This window comes from Micropterus dolomieu, linkage group LG03 (genome assembly GCF_021292245.1).
Source record: "Micropterus dolomieu isolate WLL.071019.BEF.003 ecotype Adirondacks linkage group LG03, ASM2129224v1, whole genome shotgun sequence".
Classification (NCBI taxonomy): domain Eukaryota; kingdom Metazoa; phylum Chordata; class Actinopteri; order Centrarchiformes; family Centrarchidae; genus Micropterus; species Micropterus dolomieu.
In genome coordinates this window covers 29,270,376-29,297,903 of record NC_060152.1, presented here as the reverse complement: position 1 = coordinate 29,297,903, position 27,528 = coordinate 29,270,376, and the positions used below count along the sequence as shown (strand labels likewise).

Below are 27,528 nucleotides of genomic sequence, written 5' to 3'. Positions count from 1 at the left end.
CGACTGGGGTGAAAGTAAACAGCAACAACAAGATGATTACATCATTTTTCCAATAATTTCTCAACACTTCTGCTCTTGTAGGTGCAGAATGAGAGATTCAGAAACCTAACGTACTGTTACTAAAACGACAGGTTCACTCGTAAATGATGTGTTTTAATTAAAACACTATTTACTTCACCCTGCCACGCTATTGTCATGTTATTGGTTTTTCAATAAAGTTCCGTGAAAGAAAAACGTGTTGCCATAGTGACGTGTAAACTGTCGGCTTAGAGCAGCTTGGTTTTAGAAAATAGTTTATTTCTTTTGAAGGATAAAATAAGTTAGTATTGACCCAGAGTGAGAGTGACTGTTACGGAAAGAAGTGAAGTAAGTTTTCCGCTGTTACGCTTGATATTGTCTCTTTCCGTGAAACGGAAAGTTAGCTAGCAACTTAGAGAAGCATCACTTAGCTGTTACCTGCTTATCAATAAAAGTAACGTTACATGCCTTGTGAAGCACACCAGTTCTATTTATCCTCTCTTGGTGAATTTGGCATATTTATCAGCATTATTTGGCATAAATATATATTTCCCCAAGTTTTGGGAAAGCACAATGCAAGGACTAACTTGAAGATAAATGTTTAACTACCTAGAAACTATGCTTTTCTTGTCCTTAGCCGCACATGCCTGTGTGAAGTGGAATTAACAACAAAATCTCTCTCATGTCATTCTCCACACAGGATGTCTTTATCCCGGATTCAGAGTCTGAGACTGGCAGCTGTACTGGAGGACTGTTCAGACCAGTTGGACATACTGGGGCATACATTGACAGTGCAGATCCGCAGGGAGCAAGACACTGCAGCAGCACAGGTGAACTTGACTGTGTTTATGTGTTTATGAAATGTTCCCAGTCCAGAGGAACATCTGTTCCAGCAGCTGTCTGCTGCTTTGATCTGAGGTTATTCTCCAGTTCACGGTCTTCTTGGACACATTTCGACTAAAATATTATTATGATTTGTGTGTGTGTGTGTGTGTGTGTGTGTGTGTGTGTGTGTATTTAGGAGAAAGCCAGACTGACCAAGCTCAGAAGAGACTGGTGAGTAGACAGAAAAACATTATGTTGCGTCAACATTTCTTATGACTAAGGCTGTCTGTCTCTGCAGTCAGTACATCTCGCAGCAGATTTTCAAGCTGCATTTGGAGCTGGAGGAGAAGCAAAGTTTCCATTCTCTGCAGCAGGTTGTGGAGGAAGAGGAGCAGAAGAAGATGACTGAGAACATGAAAAGGTTCATCACAGCATCTTTTGGAGACATTATTTGAAACTAATCTTAATCCTAACACCTTACTACAAGAGGTCATTTTGTAGACACAATGTGATGTGATTTCTGAGAATATATTGCAGAGGAAATAAAGTGGTTGGAGGGAAAAGGGGAGAAAGGAAGTTGGAAGTCTGTGTTGTATCAGTAATGTGAGTGTCTCTCTGCCCAGGGAAGCAAAGAGGGAGCTGGAGCAGAGAAAACAAACTGTACAGAGACAGCAAGAGGAATTCCAACAGAAGACTGAGAAACTGGCGGTGAGAAACTGAGAGTAGATTCAGAAACCAAAACTGTCTGCATGAGTGGCTGATAAGTGAGAATCTGGTGCTTTATTTAAGAACAAAATCAAACATGTTAATCTGCAAATTGGTGAATAATCCAAGGTGTCCAATACTTTCCCCACTCAGGACATGTACATGCTTGCCAAAGACCTGAAGTTTCAGCTGAATGAGCAGTCATCAAAAATTGCCAACAAGAAGAAGATCGTGGAAAAAAACATCGAGCTGCAGCTCCAGCAGACACAGAAAGAGACCAGCCAGACTGAGAAGCTGCTGGAGGACCAGCTGGAGGTGGGCCCAACATCTATTCCTGTCCAGTCTGACAGTAGATAATTTCAAATTGATCCTCCATCAGAGTCCAGACATGACCATGAATAATGACCAAGGTTCTTACATTGTTCTCAGACTTACGCAGTTATAAATGTACACTTACATGTTGTCCAAGTCACATCTTTTCTTATCTCTTTCTCTCTCAGCTGATGCAGAAACAGTTGAAGGAGGAGACAAGAATTCATGAGAAGTCCAAGGCATTCCTGCAAAATCAACATGAGGTTGGTACTAATATTACTATTATTATATAATTGTTCCTTTTGGAGGCTATTGCTCTGTCATTAGCTTAGCTGCAGTTAAAGGTTTAAGAAAAGTCTGGATCAAAATCACATGATCACATAAAGCCCAATGCTGTGTTTTCAGGAACTGTTAGTGTAAATCCAGTTCCTGTAGAAAACCCCTTAATGCCACTAGAGGTCACTGTATCTGAGATTTAAATTAAACCTGTAGCACACCAGGGTCTGTATTTATCAAAGTGCTAAAACTGTGACATTTTGTGAAGATGAAAGTAAAAACCCTTCACTTGTGCTGTGCTGTACTGTACTGTTACCGCACTTGCAAACATAAAAATAAAAAGTATTTATCAAATCTTAAGGCTTCAAAATACTCAGTACAGTACAGAAACAGAGGACACACCTCTTGAGACATGGAGGCATTGTACAATATACTATAGATCATTACATCAAAAGAGCAGTTTAGATAATTCAGGATAGGCTAGTTTAGTTTACTATTTGCATTTGATTTGAACATTTGATTTGCATCTTCATTGTCTGCACTGCTAACAAACTGAAGAGGTCAGTTCTTACAGTTAATGTATTAATTAATGCACCAGCACAAATCCAGTACCAACAGGGAGGAAATGTGGAACTTTGTGAGTAAAGTCAGTTTCATAATCCATGACAAGCAGCTAATCTTGTTGTTGCTATTGTGTTCTCAGGAGTTGCAACAGCAGCTGCAGCAGTGGCAGCAGCGTACAAAGCAGATGCTGCAGGAGATGGAGCAGCAGCTTAACAGTGTGCGCTGCAAAAGGACTGTGAATTTGGACAGACTGACGGAGATGAGGAGGAAGGTGAGCAGCTCCTAGCGCTGAACACGACCCAAGGAGCAGCTGCCGATGCTGAACAGGATGCGCAGTCACTACTTTGACTAATGAGATGCTGAATTGTGTTCAGTTCAGGGAGATGGAGCAGGTGGTGATGGAGGACAGGGCAGAGCAGGAGAAACTGCGCCAACAGCAGGCAGAGGCCAGAGCTGCTACCAAGGTAATAACATCCAATCAGAAATCATCCATGAGCCTTACCACGATGCTCTATTATTAGATCAATCAATGTTGTTATTTAGTGTACCGATTCCTAATTCAGACCCTGACCTGTGACCTTTGACCCTGCAGCTGCAGGCCTGGTGGAGAGGCTGCATGGTCCGCCGGGGCCTCGGTAGTTTTAAAAAACCAGAGGATGTCAAGAAAGGCAAGAAAAAGAAAGAAGGAAAAAAGAAGAAGAAGAAATGAGTTTTCTCCATTGCTCCTTTGAGACGTTGAAATAATGTATATAATTCAATAACAATAAACAGAGATCTCTATCATCTTTATTTTTAATTATACAAACATATTTTTGTCATTTCAAACATATAGTGTCCACAAAATCTCTCTCAATATAAAAGTAATAAGAAAAGTAGCACATTGTGAAAATTAACATGGAGCATTTTAGCATCACATCATATAAACATCAGCAGACACAATAGTAGAACCTTGATTCAAAGTCCTATCATTGCATATTTTTGTGCGATGTGTCCTGAGCATTTTATACTAAATATAAAAATGCAAAAAATCTAAATGAGTTACAACAATGAGCACTACTACGTAGTCTACTATTAATGACCATAGGCCATACATTTACATTTATTCATTTAGCTGACGCATTTATCCCAAATGACTTACAATTGCTATACATGTCAGAGGTCACACGCCTCTGGAGCAACGAGGGGTTAAGTGTCTTGCTCAGGGACACAATGGTGGATGAAAAACAGTGGGGGATTGAACCTGGGTTGCTCACACCAAAGGCATAGTCTTATCCACTGCACCACTGCCACCCCCACTGTCATACATTAGGACAAACACAAAGCATTTTTTTAGTTTGCCTGTGCAATCACACAACATGAGCTGAAAAAATGGATCTAACAAAGTATATCAGTCAGCGTATCAGGCCACAGGACATCAAGTGCCGAAAGATCAGATGAGATGAGATCATAGAGAGACGAGTCATTTGATAGTCACATCCATGTGGGAAATAAATGCAGTAAAACTGCTCCCACCTTTATGTCCTCATGTTTGACATGGGAGAAGAGGCCCCAACATTGCAAAACAGGAAAGTCCTTACTTAATAGGATTATTTTACCAAAAGGTTTGGGCAGTTGACGTTTGTTTGTGTGTGCTGAAACTATTACAACACTTGGAGAACTGTGATTAATTATGGTTATGTTTTCAGTACTTGCAAATGTCAGGACCAGAGCAAAAAAGTCCTATTACACTATAACAGTAATGATGTAAGTCAAAATGAAAAAAACAAAAAAAAAGTATGTGGTTCCATCTCCTTTTTCTTTTCTTTTTTTTTTTCTATATTTTTCTATCTATAATATTAAACTGAATATCTTTGTTTTGTCAGATTTTTTTTTACTTTTCTGATTCAAAATAACAGGCAGATTTATAATAATATAATACTTAAATTATTGTTAGATGTAGCCTGAAAAAATAAGCCCAATGTAAGCTGGGATTGGCTGCAACCCCCAGCGACCCTGTATGCAGGATAAGCGGTTGACGATGGATGGATGGATAGAGAAGATGGACACTGGGTCTGCCAGTGCCAAAAACCAAACCCAGAAAAAGTAAAAGCAGACTGGAAACAAATCCAAAAGTTGAAAAAAAGTGGTCTGGAGATGGAAATTATCTGACCTAATACTATTATCATGCCATAGATGGCAGTGCTGCTAGAGCTCATTTTGTGTGTGTGTGTCAGCTCCGCGCGGCCAAAGCTTCACACTTGGGGTTCTTCTGTTTCAGTCGAGCGGATCTGCTCAGCGTGCATGTAGTTGTTGTCTCCAATGATGACACAATTGAGATAGGAGCTGTGTATGTTGACGCTCGCAGCCTCCGCTGATGGAAGGGGAGGACAGACAGGAGGAGGAGGTGAAGCAGAGGTGTGTCCTGCGCCCTTCTGTCCACGGCTGCAGCTGCACCTCGCCTGATCTGTAACACACAAACAGATGAGATGTTTTCACTACTTATGAGTACAGTTTGAGTGCTGTGACATGTTTAGTACAACTACTGCAGATAATATGCAAATAATAGAATATAGCAGAGTATAAATTGCCTCTCAAAGTGCTTTAAATTCATAGAAATAAGCTATAAATTAGGTTTGTCCACTACCAACCGTGCATTTGGTGCTCAGATCCCTGTAGTAGAGGCTGACTTTGTGCCACAGCAGATGAGTCGTATCCTATAACGCAGTCATTCAAGGTGGAGTTGCTGATGTTCACAATCAAAATGGTGGAAGGCAGACTCCGCAGTGCCACTGGTTAATGAGTGGGCAACCAAGAGAAGGGGAAAAGGGAAGAGATTATGAGAACGGGAAGTTGTTGTTCCAGAGTGATGTAACAGGAGAAATGCGTCATTATTACAAAGTATAGTTCCTGAATAAATGGAAAGGGTTTGTTTCGCTGGTAGCCTCTTTCTACTGAAAGAATGTCTGAGCTTATTCTGAATGTGCTGCCAACAAAATTTTATTATTATTGTTAATATGCGATTAATATTAACATTGATGTACTTGGTTCAAAGAGTTTGTCCAAGCTATTATCCATGCAAAGCATCTAAACAGAAACTAGTTTGTAACCAAACTGCAGCACAAAATGATAAAACACCTGTAGGTTTCAAGGACAAATAAACATATGAATCTGTTTATTTGGCACATACACATGCAATATGTGTAGTGAAATGCAAAGTGGCATGTAAAAATAAGAATTAGAAGAAGGATGTTTATTGTAAATACAGAAACCTAACAGAAATAGAAGAACTTACCTTGTGGAGTTTTATCCTGCGCATCTTGACATTTTTGACCTAAAAGATAGGGAAAGTTATGTTTAGATCACTGATGAATTGTCTTTTGGCGATATGACAACTTCAGTGCACATCTGAAGAGACAAACACTGGACACACAGCAGCAAATGAAACACTGAGGACAAGAATATAATTCATATTATAGAAGATAAATTACCTATGCAGCATGTGACCTCTTCACACAGCTGAGTGACTGTGGGGCAGCAGAACAGCTGGCAGACCTTTCGGCAGCTCTTCAACGCCAGCATCTGCATCACCTGGATGAATCTCTGCATGTTGGAGGCTTTGCAAGTCATCACCTAAAGGAGAGAAACGGAGAGAAAGCGTCTTAGCTACAAAATGCCACACAGCGACAACAACTCATACTAGAGATTCGCCTGGACGGCTTTCTGTCAAAACAACAGCCCACACCGCAAGACCACCTGGTGCTCAGCTCTGGTTTTTTTTTAGGTCACATGATCTTTCCCCTGCCAATAGCCTGAGGCCGGGAACTTTTTACTGTGATTAGGAAAAAAAACACATCTACCGCTAACAATTCCAGGAATTGTTGGTACGCTGGAGGAAATGGTCTTGATCATTTTACAAAATAGAGTGTAGAATATGCGGTTTAACCGGTATAAGCAGGTTGTAGACTTTGCAGGCGCTGGAAGTCAGGCAGAATTGGGGCTGTTGAGTGGCCAGGATCATTTTAATTATTAACTACACCAGATTATATATTTTATATTTCACACGACCACCAAACACACTGTGTCAAGGCATGCAGCTGCAACAGGTAACAGCAAAAAAAAACAAACAGAAAAACTCTATACGAAAGGGCTTAATGCGTTCGCGAATACATAGAAACGCTCCTAAAAAAGTAATAGGCTATGTAAATATTAAAGAAACCTACCTGATTGAACGGCGTTCTTTCTTTCATTTTCATACAACTGCTGTTATTAAAAGGACTCAGAGTTAGAGGGTCAGAGATGTCCATCATTCGTGTGGTAGCGATACTGTGCTCTTGAGAAAGACAACACATACTGATATGAATTTATCGGAAAAGTCCCTGTCGAAATGGCGCGTGCGCACTCCAACTTGGGGTTTCCATGTGGTCGGAGCCAGGCGAGAATTGCATGCACCTCCAAATACTGCTTTTAAACGCAATAATAATATTATTTGTGGGGTCCATCAATGGTGTTAAATGATTCTAAGTATATCTTTTATGAACGTTTAGAGTCACCTTTACGTTTAGAGACAGAAAGAACGACAGCGAGGTGCATGCAATTCTCGGCAGGCAAGCAGAATTCGGCACAACACCTGTTCAAGTGGTTTTTTTTAGGTATCTATGAGTGTCAGCTAGCCCAAGCAGCATACCACTTACACTGATAATGCAATTACTAGGCTAACCCTTGACAACTACCAATAGCAGAATGAAATGTTCATTTTCAGGCCTGTTATGCATTGGTTTCACCCAGAAGTACACTCTAAACACAGCACCATTTTGGGAGCCCAAGGTTACATGTTTGCTCAGTGTGATATTATTGCAGGGAGTGATTTTGAGCCACACTTATGAAAAGCTAGGCTATAGTAGGTCTGCATAACAGTGACCCTTTTTCCCAAGTCTCTGTGTGACTGCAGTGAGTACATATTTGTCAGTGACTGACAACAGTAGTAATAGATAGACAACCTTTTAATGTTAAATTAAATCTGATTTTCTTTGTTTGGACAAATGCTGTTTCTCTAGTTCTCGTTCGTTGCCTTCGCTGCACCTCTTATACTCTTAATTCCAAGTGCAGCAGCGTTAAAACCATACAGTCTATGGTTAAAACACAGCACATTTCGTTTGGATAGATGCAACAAATCGACACAACAAAAGCTAGCTACTTGTTTACTCTTGGAAATGAGGTGGAAAGGACTTGTATTTTTCACTGATGCATCAGAAAGGAGGAAATGATGCAACAAGAATGCAAGATGATGTTGCAGTGCAAACTTCAAAATGATGATGACATCAAAATACCATACTTTATGGTTTAATGAAACATGACTTAACTATCTTCTTCAAAGTTAAACGGATTTGTTCCAGTCAGAATTGAAGATGAAATCCAAGTCTCTTGCAAATCAAAAAGCTAATCTTTCTGTTCTATCATTGATGCCAATTATTATCATAGCAGGAGTTTCTGGCATCAGCTTCTTCCAAGCTGCACCGAGAAGAAAACACCAGGAAAAGTAGTGATACAAAAAAAAAATACTTCATTGTGAGACCAACATAGTTTGACTTGTGGCATTCATCAAGGTCATCATACAATACACTTTATTTGATAAAAATCTTAAAAAGTACAATTAAGAATAACAACTCATACACATAAATATCAGCCAATGAGGTGATCACACATGAGTTTGATAGTTCCAGGCCAGGCTTGTCATATTCTTGAGGCAAGGGGTTTCCCTAATGATGGATATGGGCAGCACCACGTGATCATGAATGGGAGAAGTGCATCAAAGAGGAGGTAGTCTAACTGCTATAAAAGACGTCATTTCCCCAAATAAGGTGAAAATATGCTATGTCAAGTTAAAAAAAACAAGAAGAAGCTGAGGAGTCCTCAGTCATGACTACTGGAAATAAACGTGTTGCGAAAAAGTCAAAATGCTTCTCTGTGTTTTTACTGAGAAAATTTACACCATTGACTCTTTGGCTACTAGCTACAACTTTAATGCCTGTAAAACAAAGTGAAATGTGATGCTTAATTTCAATTAAACATCTAGGTATATGGTCAATTACACTGCTCTTTTCCGAGGTCAAGAATGAACTTTCAATCTCAACATGCAAAGCGCAGAGCAAAAATTAAAAACCTGTAAAAACTCTGATAGAGTATTAACAATGCAACTAAACCACTATTGGCCACACATGCATGGAAAAATGTTTGTTTTAGAGTTTGTAGTACTCATGCAGTTAAGAATGAGTGGAAAATATCAGATTATGCAATTTCTAACCAAAGTTAGATTGTAATTTAGCCTAAAATTATTCATGTAACACTATGTAATTTGAAGTAGCATCAGGCTGTAGTGTTATTTTTGTGAAATTATAGGTGTCACTTGTCACCTGCCAGCTGATTTTTTTTCTTATAAATTAAGACATTTCCTCCCTAAATTAAAAATCTTCTCATCTTTTTTTTGAGCATCCACTTCTCTTGTCACAAGCGTTTCATCAGGCCCCTAATCTGAGCCCTTATGTCCCCACCCCTTTTCAACACAAAGTGACGCCCTTGTGTGAAATTGAATACTCCTACTACCAAAAATGCTGCTGAGCAGGTACTTACAGGAAAAAGTCATGAATATACCAGAACTGACCATAGAGTGCGCCAACGCAACAATGCAGGTTTTCAAACAAGTCAAAAGTGAAACTGAATACATCAATAAACAATATTGTTAGATATATTGTTTACTTCTCCTTTATCGTTCAATCAGTTTATATTTTAATGATCAAACCATAGACTGTATATAAAAAGGATCAAACAAATGATAATATTGTTTATTGATCTATTTAGTTTTATTTTGGCTTGTCTGATAATCTTTTACTAATGCCAGTTTCGAGTCTCTCTATATAAGCTACCTGTCACACCTTGATGAGCAGCTCATGGCGTGATTTCCATTTCTCGTGCTGCACCTGAACGCAGCATGGATATAGTGAAATAATAACCGGCAGGAGCAGTCAAGAGTGGAGTGATCAGCAGAGAGCAGGCACTGCTTCCTGGATGGAAACAAAACGGAGGAGCAGAGCAGGCATACACTCAGGACGCAGGACGTTTAAACATGTTTTTAGTTTTTCTTTAAGCTGCTACGTGTGTGAGAAAAGGCGGTATCGGTGCGGCAGTGGAATCTGGCGACAGCAGAGGTTATTATAACAGCAGAGTGTATCAACACATGTGTCTGCTCCACAGTATAAGCACTGCGGCTGTGGATCTGGACTCAGGGAGCTCCTACACCCAGTGGTCCACAGGCAAGGTAAGGTCCCCCCTCTCTCCTCTGCTCATCTGCCGTTTGTCCGCATCATATAGGCCACCCATTACCCAAAACGTTTATACCTTAGCCTACACAGTGAATGCGTCAGAATTTGAATTTTGACCTGTCCTTTGCAACCTTGATGGGGATGCAGTTGTGTGAAATTTCATGTGTGACTCTGGTTGAATGCACTGTAACCCGAACAGATGAGACATTACACTGTTATTTTGGCATGAAACATATACCATGCTAACCTCAGGGTAGAAACAAAAGCATTATGCATTACAGCGCACAGGATATAACTTTAAGAATAATACACCTTAAAATCACAAAAATCTAATTCAATCCCCACCCCACTGAGTTTGGTTAAACACTATTGGTTTGCATGTTACCACCCTATCATTTTCTCCATAATGCCTGTGTTTCAACTTTATGCGCTCTTGTTTTAGGCTTTCTCCCAAAAGCACACAGGTTATTGGTCCAGAAATCCAGAGATACAGACAATGGGTGATGGCAGATGTATAAATGATGCCATATATATTTTTCAACACACTTCCTGAGCACACAGTCCCAGCTGCCTCCTTCCCAACACAGTGGCAGCTTTTCACCGGGCAGATCTGGTTTTCCTTTTTCTGCCTCTCTGGTCAACAATGATGCTTTGATCCCTCTTGGCTGGAATGCCATCTAAACCTTTATCCGTGAGGACTGCTAATCACCAAATGGCCTACACCTAAAAGGAACAGTTTGCTCACAAGGGCGTTTTGATTAAAAAGCTCCCAACAGTGGAGATTAAAGTTTGAATGTGGACTCTTATTTTCTGTTTTGATTGCTTTTCAGGTGCCTGCAGGCAACATAGTGGTGTATTTCGATTGAAAGTTCTGGTCGTCAGTATTTTGTATTGACTTTTATATATGTGATTTTTCTTTTTTCCCGGATTAATGCGGAATTTGGGATTTTCCGACCTGCAAATGCCACCCACGTACATGCTCATCCGTAAAAACTACTGTTATTTTGGATGGAGAGGATTTGAGGACACAATTCATGAGGCGTGAATTTAACAGGTGAATAAACTAGAACTAGTGAGTTTCACCAAAAACGTTCAGCGTCGTTACGTACGTACGTGCGTGCACAGATCAAAGCCTTTTCCCAACTAACGCAAGGTAGATCGCGTGGACTCAATATCTCCGCCTGGTAAATGATTTTAAAAGTTGTAATTTGTGATTTTAAACGTAATTAAATTGTTTTATCTCGTTATATACGATATCCAATTCATTCTGTGTGAATCCTGTCGAGATCTGAGATAATTAGCTAGCATAACAAAACATAACTAATTAAATTAAATAATGAGCAATAAGATATAATTGCGTAGCCACAAACCCCATATTTCACTACTTTTACCAATATAATAATAGAAAATCACAATTCAACTTAATTTATTGCATTTAAACCATGCACTAAAAATGCTGCGGTGTTACCATAGCAACCTCAGCAGCTAGACAGGGCTGGATGTTACAGCTTCACTGAATGAACTGAGGCTACAATCTTTATTTGCACAGCAAAAAGATTCAAAAGAAATATTTTAACACCGGGAAGCGCATTTGATTGTCATTTAAATGTATTAAGGTTGTTTATTTATCATTATACAACACAAGGAAGTTCCTTCAAGCTACAAACATAGATCATAAGAGATAATTAAATGTATATTAGAATATGGTAACATAAAATAAAACAGTAAATACAGTTATTTATATGCATATATACATACAAATGCACACCCAGGAAATAAATCAGCAGTGCATTTTTTGAATTTGCTTCTGGGGGAATGTAAAAATCTGCAACAAGATAGTGATGATAATATGGTTATCATCCTCACATTAAAAGTCTGACATTTAGAAAACAGTGTTCATCCACTTTGACGGCATTTCAGCCCCGAGCACCATCGTTGTGAAACACAGAGTCTGCCATCTCTCATCTGGGTGGAGTCTTATTGCTTTGTCGGCTCAAAACACAGTTTGTCTGACAAGAGCTTGATCCAGGATGTCTCTTTAAAGATATGAGCACAATAGTCTCTGACTTTCCGTTGCTTGGCCAACCTGTGTCCCGTTTTGTCAAGCCTGGACCTTAACCTGGAGCACACCTGTATACCCATTTTACCCATTTGCAAACATTCAGGGTGAGAAATTCATCTGAAATAGCTTTCAGTTGACAACCACGACGTACTGATGAATTCTACAGTTCACAGTCAATCAATCAACATCTGTTGTATCAAAGATAGAACAAAACTGATTTGTCTGTTTTTCTAAGAGAAAAGCACATCCACCATCTATTGACAGATGGTTACCCTGATAATCTCAAGGTCCTTTAAACTTTAAAGTTGTTCAGGAATAACAGGCTTTACACTGTTATTAAATACAAATTGAATTGTTTCCATGCAGCAAAGCTAGCTGCTTGGAGACCTGTTATTTTCCCATGTGAGATCTTGGAGCTGCTTAAGCTTGGGCAGGACAGGACAGGCTGACAGCATTGTGGGATGATGACTGCAGCCGACTCAGCTGGCCTGTCTGAAAGCAGTGCAGGAAGATACCATGATTGTGCAGAAATACCAACATACGCAGCTACACAAGCTCCACTATCAATATCTGAATGCATGCTGCTTCTGATCAATAGCAATAATAAAAGAGCAGTCAATGAAAAATTTAGGACACTGGTAGTGGTGGTGGCTGTATTGATTGAGCTGCTCCAAAGTTTCCTGCCAACTTTAACAGCCTGCTGAAATAGAGAGCATTGTACATGGGATAATGTGTGATTTCAACAGCCACTCAGGCTGCAGAGTGTGTTTTTAACGCCACCGTTTCCTGTGTGACCCTGTTCTGTGTCCAACCACTGTTAGCTACGGGATTAATCGCAAATCCCAGATTATGGGGTTATTATTTCTGGTGCTTTTTGAGATTGGACAGAACCAAAGGGATTCTTTTGGGTTTGGTGACTTTGGGTCACTTTAACACCAGATTAGGCCTTTATTACCCACCCACCTCTGTGCTGCTGTTCCAAAATATGTAATTAGTGCATTATGTCTGAGAATCAAATGTGGAGATCACAGTTTACATTTATGCTTGATGCTTTATTAAACATGAAATGGTAGCATGCTAACACACCAAGCTAAGATGGTGAATATCAATCAGTGGAACTATTATTAGGTCAACACTGTAATTTGTCCAGTACTTTGTTTTATACATGCAAAACTGACATTCCCATCAGCCTCGGTTGTGCTTTGTGTTTAGTGGCAATTGGCAAGTGATAGCATGCTAAGATGGTAACTATGGTACAATATTAACATAAGCATATTATTTATTATTATGAGCATGTTACCATGCTGACTTTAGGATTTAGCTCAAAGCACTGCTGTGCCTACAAGTACAGCCTCACAGAGCTGCTAGCAGTTGTTAAATGGGTAATTTTACATTGAAAACATTTGAGCTATTTTTCAGCAGTTCTGTGCCCAAGTAATACATTGTCCAAATGTTGTCATCGTTGTACAATAACTGACAAACATAAATGTTGAAATCAAAAATAACTTGTATAAATCCATCCTATCCTTGTTAGTCTCAAATTCCTAATGTTAAACATTATAGTCAGACAGTTTTCAAAAGCATTCATTGCATTTGAGTAAATTTCCCTCTTTCGATTCCATGTAGTTTTTCTCAATGCTGAAATTACATGCTACTCAAATAGCTTCCAGGCACCTACTGTAACTACACGAGCCTGCCTTTACCATGTTTCTAAAACGAATGGCAATCAATTCTTCCTGTCAGAATTAATGAGGCGCTGGTCAATAACTGTAGGCTCAGTAAATGCAGACCTTGGACTTTGGCCTTAAATATATGACGGCCATTTATGGAGAAACAACAGACATGATGAGAAATTGATAATATGGCAGTAGTTAGACATAATGACATTTTACTTCCTGCACCACGCAGCTTTAAAGAGTGACTAATTCATCTCCCTGGGAACAGGACACTGGCGGTGTATTGCCTCAGGGAAAGGTGAAGTCATCACTGTGGATATACCAGTTACCAGGAGAGGACAGGTTTCCAGAAACAGGCTGCAGTGTTGTCGAAAGGCCTGGCAGTGATTGTGGGAACTGTAACAAAGAGGAAGAAAAGTGCTACACCTACACTGAAGAGACAAATTAATTAAAACTTTTTCTGCTTTCAGGAACATGGAGGTACTAGCTCCTCTCAGTCCCCAGCAGAAGGGCTAGGACCAGACTGATTCTTCCCTCCCACTTTACCTACCTACCTGCCTGCCTGCCACGCCCCAACATGGCCAGCAGGAGTCCCAACCTGAGTCGGGAAGCTGGGGATTTGGCACCGGGGACCCCTGAGGCCGGCGATAACCCCCAGCCGGGGCCGGAGGTATTCTGCAAGCTGTGCCTCAGCGAGCAGCCATCTGCAGCCACCCGGGAACTGCAGAGCTGCAACTGTGTCTTCTGTACAGCGGTAAGAAAAGATCACCAGTTTATTATTTACAGTACATTATGCTCAGATCCATATGATAGTGTTTTTTTTTAACCAGGTCAGGGTTGCTCAAGGACACTACAATAGTACACATTAGCCATAAAGGAAATCAAATATGTATTACTGAAACAGATTAGGGTGCCTCAAAGCTATATTTAGATTCTCTAGAAAATGCAAGTAATTCTCTACTCATGCTTTTAGTCACTTTCTGTAGGCGGTAAAGTTTTTACAAAAGTGATCCAACAGCAAAATTTTCTTTGTGAAATTTAGCCAAAACTCCAGTGTTTAAATTACTTGGAATGGGATTCTCGTCTTTATTGCAGCACCACTTCCTGTTTTAAGATCTTAAAATAGATACAAACCCGATTCCAAAAAGTTGGACACTGTACAAATTGTGAGTAAAAAAGGAATGGAATAATTTACAAATCTCATAAACTTTTATATTTTATTCACAATAGAATATAGATAACATATCAAATGTTGAAAGTGAGACATTTTGAAATGTCATTTTGGATTTCATGACAGCTACACATTCCAAAAAGGTTGGGACAGGTAGCAATAAGAGGCCGGAAAAGTTAAAATTACATATAAGGAACAGCTGGAGGACCAATTTGCAACTCATTAGATTAATTGGCAACATGATTGGGTATAAAAAGAGCCTCTCAGAGTGGCAGTGTCTCTCAGAAGTCAAGATGGGCAGAGGATCACCAGTTCCCCCAATGCTGCGGCGAAAAATAGTGGAGCAATATCAGAAAGGAGTTTCTCAGAGAAAAATTGCAGAGTTTAAAGTTATCATCATCTACAGTGCATAATATCATCCAAAGATTCAGAGAATCTGGAACAATCTCTGTGCGTAAGGGTCAAGGCCGGAAAACCATACTGGATGCCCGTGATCTTCGGGCCCTTAGACGGCACTGCATCACATACAGGAATGCTACTGTAATGGAAATCACAACATGGGCTCAGGAATACTTCCAGAAAACATTGTTGGTGAACACAATCCACCGTGCCATTCGCCGTTGCCGGCTAAAACTCTATAGGTCAAAAAAGAAGCCATATCTAAACAGGATCGAGAAGCGCAGGCGTTTTCTCTTTCAATGCTAATTTAAAATGGACTGTGGCAAAGTGGAAAACTGTTCTGTGGTCAGACGAATCAAAATTTGTTGTTTGTTTGTTTTGGAAAACTGGGACGCCATGTCGTCCGGACTAAAGAGGACAAGGACAACCCAAGTTGTTATCAGCGCTCAGTTCAGAAGCCTGCATCTCTGATGCTATGGGGTTGTATGTGTGCGTGTGGCATGGGCAGCTTACACATCTGGAAAGGCACCGTCAATGCTGAAAGGTATATCCAAGTTCTAGAACAGCATATGCTCCCATCCAGACGTCGTCTCTTTCAGGGAAGACCTTGCATTTTCCAACATGACAATGCCAGACCACATACTGCATCAATTACAACATCATGGCTGAGTAGAAGGTTTCGGGTACTGACGTGGCCAGCCTGCAGTCCAGATCTTTCACCCATAGACAATATTTGGCGCATCATAAAGAGGAAGATGCGACAAAGAAGACCTAAGACAGTTGAGCAACTAGAAGCCTGTATTAGACAAGAATGGGGCAACATTCCTATTCCTAAACTTGAGCAACTTGTCTCCTCAGTGCCCCCACGTTTGCAGACTGCAGACTGATGCCATGAAACTTGAAGTCAACTTATTTTTACCTTAAAATGATAAATTTTCATTGTCATCTATGTTGTTAAAATTAATTAAATTATTGAAATTTGAAACTTCCACATCATTGCATTCTGTTGTTATTCACAATTTGTACAGTGTCCCAACTTTTTTGGAATCGGGTTTGTACTTTCATGGGCAAATTACATATTACAGCTTTAGTGAAATGAATTGGTTTCTACAAAGATATGGGTTTCTCCTCACATTTACTTTCTTTGTCTTGTGCTCACTCAAACTCACAAACATTTTCCTGGGAGCTTTTTCAGTCCTTTTAAGAGAGAAGAAGCACTATCACTAGAATCTAGGGCTGTATTATTTAAAACAGAAGCACAGAGGTCTGCTATTACACTGTTCTTCTCTGATATGTGCCTGTCTGACACATCGAAACTTGGATGTTGGTGTTGTGCCGTGACACAGACAGGTTGCTAAATAGTGGCAGCTGTTATTCTCTGTCCTAGCTAGCTGAGTTGTTAGTGTTGCACCCACAAGGTCACACAGATAAAAACACACATACGCAGACAGAGTCACAGGGGAGGAAGGAGGGAAATGGATACAGTAAACTGTGCTTATCGGTTGGACAGCATTTTATAAACCTGTCTGGTTCAAGAGCACAGACTGTTGCTTATGTTTTTATTTCCAGCTCAGTTTTTGGATGAGAAGTACATGGAGCTTTATGAGAAAGCGCATAAATGAGTCAAAAAATACATGCCAGATTTTTACAACAGATTTGATGTCATCTTCCACTGAAAAGTAAATGTTTTTAATTTCTCTTCCTCAAAATTATTTGCCATTACACAATGCTTCCTACGTTAACAGGCTGAGGCATCACATGACATTTGACGCGTGAATGCCAATAATGAGCTTATGTTTGTGTGGCATTTAGTTTGTCTTATTTGCACAACAGCTCATTCTTCCTCTACTTACTTTGCTTTTACTACATTTATCACGAGTGATGTTTTCATGTGTTGTGCTTTTTTTTAATTATTTTTCATCAGGGTAGTAACAGTGACAGTAAATGTACCATGTATGCTTATGATGTATCGTATGAATATGTTGCTTTTTACAACGGCATGACATTTGCGATGCATAGTGGCACAGTTCTCCCAGTCCCATTCCATATCTAATGCTAATGGTTGTTTCTCCTTCTCCAGTGTCTGCAGCAGTATGTTCAGCTCGCCATCATTGAGGAAGGAGGGGCACCCATCACCTGCCCAGATATGGCCTGCCAAAAGACCGGGGTGCTACTGGACTCTGAGGTATGCCCTGTTTAAAACCAATGATATGTGGGTCATGAGTGAAACTGAAAAAGGCAAAGAGTCTACAGAGGCAATAAAATACAAGCATTACTGAACTAAAAACCTGTTTTGGGCTGCACCAGTTTGTTTACAGTCAAGAGTGCTGCAAGCCACCTTCTAAAGAAATCTGAAGTTGGATTTTCACACTTGTGTTTTTAAAGTTGTGTGGGTTGGTATGTTGAAGTGTTGTGAAAATGCTGTGTATCCAGCCTTAATGACAGGTCTGAGGAAAGTTTTGTTGCTTTCGATTGTGGAGAGCTAACGTAAGCAGTCAGACAGAAAGTGAAAGCTGAGCTGTCACATCATAGATGATGCTTAAAGAGGTGGTATTCTGCTCATTTTCAGGTTCAAAATCTTATTTAGGGGTTGTGCCAGAACAGGTTTACCTGGTTTAATTTTGAAAAACACCATATTTTTCTCATACTGCACACTGCTGCAGCTCCTCTTTTCACCCTGTGTGTTACACTCCGCTCTTGAGCTACAGAGTGATGCATCTTACTTGTACAAAATCTTTGTTGGGAGTTGCACATACGCAGTTCCCAGGTAAGGACTACTAGCCAATCAGAAGCAGAGAAGGGCGGGTCGTAAGAAACAAGGTAGTGTGATCCAAATCAAAGCCGCTTCAGACTGCGACCGTAACCTAGCAGATGGTGTAAGTTACTCACAAGTCCACAACCACGCAACATCATTGTTCCACATCTTACCATCAGGACTAAACCTTGAACTGTTGCCGGTGTTCTGACAATCTATGCTGCCTTACCGAAAAATGCTACCATAGCTCCGTTTTCCATTGCAGACAGTACCCAGAGATAGTACGTAGCTGGTCATCATAGCGACGCCACACACAACTGCCACAACATAATGTTCAATGCGACACACACACCAGCTCTTAAAATATATCTACGGTTAAAACGTTTCAACATTCCTCAGAATGTAAAGACAGATAAGCGGTATGAAAACCTTCCAGCTGTGTTTTCCTCTGCCGTTGTTGCTGCAGCGGTCTGTGTGACGGCGGGAGCAGAGGGCTCTGTGAGCGGGCGGCTGGCTGGTCTCACACGCTCCTCCCGCGGGTTGGCGCAGGCTTCCCCCGCAGCCACTTGCAGAGCTCCTCAACTCCGACAATATTCAAGCATTTTTCGCAGAAGTGGATTTAGTGATGAAATTACATACAAAAACTGTAAAACTTTCTGGTGCTGGCCTCTGGCGTTCGCAATGATGATGCAGTGAATAGTGAATATTCTCTCTGACCAATCAGCAGTCTGTCGTGTTTTCATGTTATATTTTAGTTTCCCTCAGCTCGCTTGAAACCTCAACGGACGTGAGGTGATACGATAAAAAGTACCTTGAAGCAGGTACAGGTACAACATTTCTACAATGTAAACCCAAACAAAGGCTAGTCGAGCCAAAAGGCCTCCACTCAGACTAGCTTGGTTTGAGGGCGTGCCTGACCCCCGCTAGCCGCTTGGCAAGCTTTATGATGCGTTTTCACTGTGACGTCACAAGTAAAGGAAGTGAAGGGCTGGACTACAAACGAGCTGTTTTCAAGCGGTTCAGAGCAGAGCTTTCTGTGGGAGATGGGAGCTCCCTTTGGGCTGGACTTTGGGCTTTTTCACTTTGCAAACCTGTTACATGCACAAAAAAGAGATATAACTCAATAAAGGAGAGGGAAAATGACAAAAAGCACAATACCACCTCTTTAAACTGCTGCTTCATGAACAAATCTTTTGCTCAGTTCCTCTTTTGTAATGTCTGACACCTATTGCAAGAAATGCCTCTTTAACTGGGGCTCATTGGCCTTCCATCTGAATAATAATTGATTTGACTTGTATCCTGTTGTGACATAAGGCAGAAATATAGACATATAGTTAGATATGTTCATATTAATATAATGCACAGCAGCAGTCTTAATACTTTTTTTTTAGTCTTGAAAGATTGGAGTAAGAAATGAAGAATTTTTTCGAGCATTTCCTGCTGCAAGCTAATGTTTGTTTGAGCAAACATCTTTAGTATTTGGTCACCTTTGCAACATCTATGCACGCAGATGACAGCTTCTACTACAACTATAAAAGGTTGTTGTTGTTTTCATTTAGGAAATGAAAATGAGGTGTGTTAGACATAATGCATAATGCAATTTCAGTTGCTCCAGTTGATCCTGGATGATCTTTGAAGTATCAGCTTCTCAGCAACCACACATAATTGCCTTATTTTAATCTTGACCATGTATTTTTGCATTTTATCTCTTAGGGTTTGAAAATGTTTTTCTTTCACCCAAAAAGATTTTTCAAACAAAATTCAGTGTCAAATCTCTGAGTGACTAAAACATGACTGAAGCATCTCTATGTGCTGTGTGAATGCAGATAGCTAGCTTGGCCCCAGAAGAGCAGATGGAGCTGTATCAGCGTCTGAAGTTTGAGAGAGGTAGGTATTGTTGCATTAGCATTGCTGATGACTGGTGACAGGCATTGGGCTATTTCAGGTCACACTTCAGCTGGTGGCATTACCCTAAGCAGCCTCACAGAGTGAGCTTCACATGCCTGGGATATTGTGGGGCCTGCTGCCATTTTTCCATTCTGCTCTGGTCCAGTCTTACCCTGGAGGTCACTAAAATTATGCATTAATACCTTAAGTTAAACCAAACATAACCGGTAGGATATTCAGTAACACATGCTGCAAGAGGTCCATATTACTATTATGTTAAATTTGAAGTCATGAACTTTTCAGTCCTAATAAATTGTATGGTCTATGTTCAACTGATTGTTCCAGAAATGTTTGCAAGCTCAAATTGTATTTCTGTCTTGCACTGGAGGGAGGAGAAAGAGAGTAACAGTTGAAATAGGTTTCTGTTGACCTTTACAAATTGCAAAGTGAGTTTAGTTTGCCTTGTAGCTATACTGGTCTTTTCGAGTTGCACAATAACAATAGGCTGTGATGCCAGTAATAGTTATTGTTTACTCAGGCCATAAATCATAAGACTCTAATAATATTGGGAGTGCAAAGTACAGGCTGTTTTGCAACAGTGTTTGCCTCCTGTTATGATTCATAATGAAAGTATGAGCTGGTGAAGGGAATCTGAGTCAGATCATGAAAGCTGCAGTTTTTGTGTTAGTTGTGTTAAACTTGTCATATTTATTTTTTGTAAGCATTTTACATTTCAATTTCTATCCTCCTGTACTTATAAATTACTTCGAAGGTTTTTTGCCTTCACAGATAGCCAATATGAAATGAGAACAATGCATTTGTTAGATGTTTTTAGTCATTCTCACCAGGGATCAGTCAGTCTGTTGGTCAGTCGATCCACCACTTTGGTCCAGACTGACAGATCTATTTTTTTGGATGGATTGCCATGAAATTCGGTACATTCATGTCCCCATCAGGATGAATTCTAATAACTCTGATGATCCTCTGACTTCTCATCTAGCGCCATCATCAGCTCAAACTTTAAATGTGATAGTCCCATGAGCCTCATCTGTACTTTGTGTTTACTGCTAATTTGCTAACCAGTACAGCCTCACAGAGCCACTAGCATGTAGACTCTCAGTCATGTTGTGTAATATGACTTTCTATTGTTGTAGAGAAGATATTTTACTATCATAAAACATAAAAAAAACACCAAATAATCACAAATGAGAAGCTGGAACCAGTGAATGTTTAGCTTTTTAGTTTGAGAAACAATTTGATTATCACACTTTTCTGTTGATGGAGGACTTGAGTAATTGCTTCAGCACTAATTCTGTTAAGTATGTTTTTGTAAGCTTGCTGTAGGTCAGATCATTAACATTGCTGATTGTAATGATACTACTGCTGCAGACAGTATTGCTAGTATTACTTGGGTTTACAGAATAGGAAAAAATGCATTTATTTTGTATAACATCTCAGCCACTTGGTGTCTATTTCAGAAATCACATCTCCCCTTTGCTTTCTACAGGAGTGAAGTTGGACCCCAGTAAAGCCTGGTGCCCGGTGCTTGAGTGCCAGGCGGTGTGCAACGTGCAGCCGAGCAGCGAAGGCCAGCCCACTGCTGTGCCCTGCCCGACCTGTCACGCCGTCTTCTGCTCCGGGTGCAGAGGGCCCTGGCAGGACAGCCATACCTGCCCCGAGCGCCAGCCCATGATGTCACCCTCACCCTCTCATGAAAGCAGGTCAGTCAGCCGCCCACTGCCTGCAGCCACAGAGTCTGGGCTGCACTTTGAAAATGATACTGTACTGAGTGAGTTAGTTCAGGACACTGCAGTGTATACACAGAAACACTTGTTACTGTTGTAAACAAACGAGTAACTGAACCAGGATTGCATTAAAGGGTTTTATTATTTAATTTAGACTATATAGTGGAGACATATTTGCTATTTTTTAATATAGTGTGTGTATTACCTTAACTGTTTTCTACCCTATGAATTCCATCATTTTATTTAAAGGGGGAAATCCCATCCATCCCATTCCATTTAATTTAAAATACCTGACAGTTATTGTGGCAGGATATTTACGCTGAACGGATTATACAAGTGATGTGTAGCTCCTCATCTCCCAGTAGAGACCCTGCTCTGAATATGCACATTATTTCAGGATTAATAGGTCAGTATTCCTCAGCAGTGCCCTCTGTGTCGTCCCTGTTGCACAGCTACATAACTGTGCTGCTCCGATCTGTGGCTCTGCCAGACTGACTGATGTCATTGGGGACTCACTGACTTATAATGGAATTCCATTGTTTCTGTGCCAAAGGGAGGAGGAGGGTGGGCAGCGAGCCAGTTAGTTCACCGTACAGGAGCAGCCAGCGCACTGCAGTGGTCTCTGCAGTGTGCTGTGGAGCAGGCATGAGGAGAATGAAGGGAACTCAACTTTAAATTTGAACTTGAGAGCATGGTATACATTTGCCTCAGCCTGCAGGTTTAGTCATCAAACACAATCTTGCTGTACCAGGGCCGTGTTTTAGAAAAACCGCTAAAACCGTTAGTAGTCTGTCCCTCAGTGAAAACCCCAACGTTTTGTGACTAGCCATCAAATAGTTTGGGTTGCTGATTTTTCTTAATCCATCAGCACTGACATATCTGTTTTTCCAGTCGCCTGCTAGGATTTTTCACGTTTATCAAAGATGTATGCTGTTAAAAAAATGGTTATTTCCCATCACACACATTAGCATTTTTGTGGCAATTTTTATGTCACTGGCACGGCAAAATTACTACAGCATTTTTAATCCCGCCTACAAACCACTGACTGACTTGATTGTTTTTCCAACAAGGGGAACCAGCTGTCAGTGACCACAACACCAGAGCTCTTTGAATCACTGAACAAATAAAAATAGAGTCGCTCGTAATGCACGAATCACAGTGAATTATGACCCAACTCTGCAGTCCCCCTCAGCTCTAAGGGGCATTTATAGTAGCTTTCTTTGTTTTGGTTTTGTGGCCCGTAGCCTGACTGTTTTGGGTCAGTCTCGCCACTCTCATTATATTTTCCAGCCTTAACAGGCAGCTGTTTTCACCAAGAAAGTTATAAACCCACTGCACACTTCCTGCCAAATGTCAAATTGAACAACTATCGGTGGTAGCAAAAGAGCTAGATGTTGCCCTCAGGAGCTAGAGACAAAATCAGAGCTATTGTAAAAGGAGAGTGAATATTAAATTCAATTCAGTGTTCTTTATAGAGTATACTGCCAGTTCATAACAGAAGTTCATGTACTTTTCATAGAGCAGGTCTAGACCGTACTCTATGTATACTGGACTCGCATTGGAAAATGAATTTAGCAAAATGCCAAAGTGAATATAGGCAATTGTTTGCTAACCAGTTTGCCATAACAACTGTATAAGATGTTAATATTTCAAAATTGTGTTTACAGCTTGTTGCCCTGCCCCAAGAGGGCAAAACACAAATAATTCATAGAATTTGTTTAAATTGTAGAATATAAACTCATCAGGTTGTCGAAACCCTAAAACATGACTTCTGGTTTTTCAGTGGTAGCTATGGCCCTTTATTGTACAGAATACTTCCCTCATACCTTTGAATCCTAAAATAATTAAACCAGTTCAAAGTGAGCACTGACATTTAACTCTACTGCTAAATAGATTTCACACTCTCGCCTGGTGACTCTTGAAGCCTTCGCGGCTTCATACAATGTGCTCCCGTTAACCGCATACCTGTTGTCTCCTGTCTCCTGTGTCTTTCTCCTGATACACAGGCCTCCCTCTGACAGCAACTCTGACATGCCCATCAAGCAGTGTCCTATGTGTGGCATCTACATCGAGCGGAACCAGGGCTGTGCACAGATGCTGTGTAAGAGCTGCAAACACACCTTCTGCTGGTACTGTCTGCAGAATCTGGATGTAAGTCTCCCCTGCTGCCTGACTCACAGATCTGATGCATGGCTTTGAACACTAGCTGAAAAATAACTATACAGCCTGGCCGCCTGTTTAGACTCTTATCTACACTCATACGTTTTCTTTACACAACATCTCAGCCTCTGCTTCTCTGTCTTTCTTTGTAGTTTGTGTTTGAATGTACTTTGAGATTGCTGGATAGTAGATTTCTTGTCTTAACATGCATTTTGTAATTGCAGGGCGATATCTTCCTGAGGCATTATGATAAGGGGCCGTGCAGAAACAAGCTGGGACACTCAAGGGCCTCAGTTATGTGGAACAGAACGCAGGTGAGGTCACCCAGCACGGAGCAGAGCAGACAACAAAATTCATTTCAGGGTTGTGAGGCTGTCATTGTCTGTATGGATTAACCGGCAGAACCGCTCATCTGTGAGTGGGAGGTTGTTCCATGCACGGGTTTGATTTCAGTAAAACTGTGGGGCATTAAAGATTTTGGACTCCATCCCAGCGGCATTGTTTGGCTGTCAGATCAAGTAGTCCCTGTTTAAATGCTCATGCTTGTCAGTAAACCTTGGAATGGAAAACAACTCATGACAGACTTGGTTACACCCTTGCTTAACAGGTCCTATAAGTTTTACAATCTGATTGTCACAAATTCCTGTGCCACTGTAACTCCTTCTTAGCTGCCTCCAAACACTGCTGTAGTGGCAGTACATTTAAAGTGTACTGTACACTGCATTTGTGTTGTACATTTTCAAAATTTGGATTTGAAATGATGTGATATGACTATCCTGACTACTGGTATACAGTGCATTGTAAAAAGTACTGTAAGCGGACACCCGAACCATGGCGAACCAAGTAAAATGAATAGTAAAATCATGTAATGAGATCGTGGTGTAGTTTCATTGACGTAATTGCACAGTTGAGGTTTGAGACAGTTGCAAATGTTGTGCTGTTAGCGAGGAGCAGGTGTGTAACCAGGTCAGATGCACAACATGTCACCAAAAATACTGCGTAAAAAGGTGACAGATTTTGTATGCAGTACCTGCAATGTGTGTTAATAATAAACGTATACGTTTATGCTGTGTCCATAACATCAGTTAACATGACATTTGTTCAGGCGCTCGGGTGGGATGAGCTCATGGCGTCATGTCATCGGCTCTCTGGATAGAGCCGTAAATAGTAAAAAGTTGATGGCGTAAAACCTCGCGCATGCATAGCAGAAGTACAACCTGTGGGGGAAAATGCTCTTTACACCTTATTTTGGGGCAAACTCATTCAACTTTTTCTGCATTTTTTTTTCTCTCAAACTTTACTGGTCTACTCATTCATTTAGATAGGGGCCTGGGGCCGTATTACAGAAAGTTCCTATCTTAAGTCTGGCGAGCTAAACGGCTTTTAATCTGTGTTCTTTGGTCGTTTTTTTAATGAAACATACACTGAAAAGTGAGCAGAAACAAAAACTATCATTGAAGTCAGATGACTTAGAGGTGTTGGTAACCTCCGTTGAGAAATCCAAATTCACTTAATACTTAACTCGGGAGATTAAAGATAGAGAGTGGGCTAAAATAGCGGGCACAGTCATTGCCGCATATCTGGCATCCAGTGGAGCGTTGATGCCTTTGAAAATACGTCCATTTACAAGTGATGTGAGGAGAAAGGCAACTGTTGTTTCCAAAGAGCAGAGGAAATCCAGTGGTGGCTCCCCCTGTGCTCCCTCACTGACCCCAGCAGAAACCAGTCTTCTCGGGAAAGTTAATAATGAAGGTTAAAAAGAATAATAATAAAGGCTGCGGGCTAACGTCTTGTGCTAACGTGTTTTTCATGTATTTCTTGAATTTAACGATCTCCTTCTATCAAAGACTTGCATTAGGATACTTTTGTTACATCAAGTCTTATATAATGAGACATTATCCAGCGTTACATCGCCTACAGCCTTTCTACTAATGAGTGTTTTGTCATCAAACACATTGGTAGAATCAATGAATAAGTTCCAGTTGACATTTTGTTGTTTTTTTAAAAGCAATAAAAAAAGCACCCATGAGGAGTTATTAAGTTAGGACAGCTAAACAGTTATCCCAAAGTTAGGAGAGTTTATTTAAGATTTTATGAAGTTGGGATGCTTTTGTAATACACTTGTTTGTAAAGACTTTGTAGTTAGTTGGTCAGTCAGACAGCTTTACTGAAAACAAACTGACATTATATTTGTGAGACTGAACATAAATGAGCTGAAAGGTTCTAAAAATACTCTATAGAGCTGAGTGAAACTGTAGACTTAGGTGGTTCATCACCAACGCAACTCCTTTCACATTAGACATAATCACTTGGTCCATTGTTAATATAAGATATTGATTAGTGCAGCTTTAAAAGATGCTGTTGTGTTGCCCTTCAGGTGGTGGGGATCCTGGTGGGGATCAGCCTCGTCGTGCTGGTGACATCTCCTCTCCTCCTGCTGGCCTCGCCCTGCATCCTGTGCTGCGTTTGCAAGCCCTGCAGTGGAAGGAAAAAGAGGAAGAAGACGAGGAAGAAGGACCTCAGCCAACCAGACTCCTCCATGTCATAGCAGCTCCCCCTCTCAATCGGCACAGCCCAGAAATACTCCACTAACCTCATGAAACCTGAAAGGAAACTAAGAGAGTGCAAGTGCTGCACGGTGGAAAGGAATAAATTTGTGGAACAATGGAGTACTTTGTTATGACTCAACAGACTGGAAGCCTTGTCAGTGATTCAGTATAGTGTTAAGGGTCAACAAGTGAAGACTGTCATCTTAAAGCTCCGGCAGGTAGCTTTAAGAGCTAAAGAGTATGTACTTTATGTGTCTGAAGTGTAAATATGAGGAGAATGAATGTAACTCGCTCACCTAGTTGTTTTCAGATGCACAACAGGTAGTAAAGAGAAGGCAGCGGCTGTGAGACTTTTCCTTGTACAGGGCTTTTGTTATTGCCCACCTATCGCTCGCGCAAACACACACACACACACACACACACACACACACACACACACACACACACACACACACACGTGTGTGCGCAGTTCAAAGTGCAATGCCACCCTCATGTGCCAAATGTCATGATGCCAAACCAGAGGTCTTAGGTACTCAAGTGCCTCACTCTACAGTGCCTGGCACTTGGTTGTATTTGTTTTGCCTCCCATTCTATCTTTATCTTATGCAAATTATAGCAATGAAAATGGACAACCGTCAGGGTTGCACAGGGCTGTAAACCCCTGACACATGCAAAACATTCTTTCATAATGGGGGAAAGCAAACAGCATCATGTGTGCACTGTATATTCTGTACTTGGGCTTCAGTGGTGCACAGAGAACGTTTCTTCTGCAAATGTTGTTTCCAACTGGCGTATGTCCCAGACCAAAGGCTCTAGAGGATAATGTGTACTTTTCTAAAGTGTGTTAATGTGTATTTATGGGTTATGTGTGTATGGTATCCTTTTGATGTCTCTGCATCAGATATTTTTTAAAAGCGGCATTGTAACTGAAATAAATATGCATCAGATGGTATTGTGTTTGCTAGTGACATTTATCATTTATACATCATGGCTCATTATTTCACTTTTGTCTTTGAAACAAGGTCACAAGAAAAGAGTACATGGAAGTTGACATAGCAGGAGCGACAATATTGTTGTTCTCACTGTGTATTATGGAGAGGTGCTGCTGTGTGGATGAAGATGGATTTTT

At 40.6% G+C, this 27,528-nt stretch overlaps 3 protein-coding genes across 6 annotated transcripts; 2 read left to right on the top strand and 1 right to left on the bottom strand.

Moving 5' to 3' along the window:
• Positions 1–234: 234 nt before the first annotated feature.
• iqcg (IQ motif containing G) lies at positions 235–3,455 on the top strand. Its single transcript, XM_046045153.1, has 10 exons — positions 235–366; positions 719–848; positions 1,040–1,074; positions 1,142–1,264; positions 1,467–1,551; positions 1,702–1,863; positions 2,049–2,123; positions 2,840–2,971; positions 3,075–3,164; positions 3,293–3,455. Exons 2-10 carry the CDS (start codon positions 720–722, stop codon positions 3,407–3,409), a joined length of 948 nt encoding a protein of 315 aa, XP_045901109.1. The 5' UTR covers positions 235–366; position 719; the 3' UTR covers positions 3,410–3,455.
• Positions 3,456–3,472: 17 nt separating this feature from the next.
• Positions 3,473–7,023, bottom strand: LOC123968406. The gene is made up of 5 exons (XM_046045154.1): positions 6,900–7,023; positions 6,168–6,309; positions 5,972–6,010; positions 5,328–5,468; positions 3,473–5,143 (listed from the first exon to the last, which is right to left on the bottom strand). The coding sequence occupies exons 1-5, from the start codon at positions 6,984–6,986 to the stop codon at positions 4,932–4,934; spliced, it is 621 nt and encodes a 206-aa protein (XP_045901110.1). The 5' UTR covers positions 6,987–7,023; the 3' UTR covers positions 3,473–4,931.
• A 2,692-nt stretch (positions 7,024–9,715) lies between these two features.
• Positions 9,716–27,351, top strand: rnf144b (ring finger protein 144B). Of its 4 annotated transcripts, none has more exons than XM_046044342.1 (8): positions 9,716–9,991; positions 14,204–14,487; positions 17,384–17,488; positions 19,885–19,945; positions 21,453–21,666; positions 23,697–23,841; positions 24,075–24,164; positions 26,228–27,351. In XM_046044342.1, the coding sequence occupies exons 2-8, from the start codon at positions 14,311–14,313 to the stop codon at positions 26,396–26,398; spliced, it is 963 nt and encodes a 320-aa protein (XP_045900298.1). In that variant the 5' UTR covers positions 9,716–9,991; positions 14,204–14,310; the 3' UTR covers positions 26,399–27,351. The 4 variants fall into 4 exon arrangements, with proteins under 4 accessions (XP_045900298.1, XP_045900300.1, XP_045900299.1 ...); XM_046044344.1 differs by lacking the exon at positions 9,716–9,991 and adding an exon at positions 10,922–11,049; XM_046044343.1 differs by lacking the exon at positions 9,716–9,991 and adding an exon at positions 11,060–11,179.
• Positions 27,352–27,528: the final 177 nt, after the last annotated feature.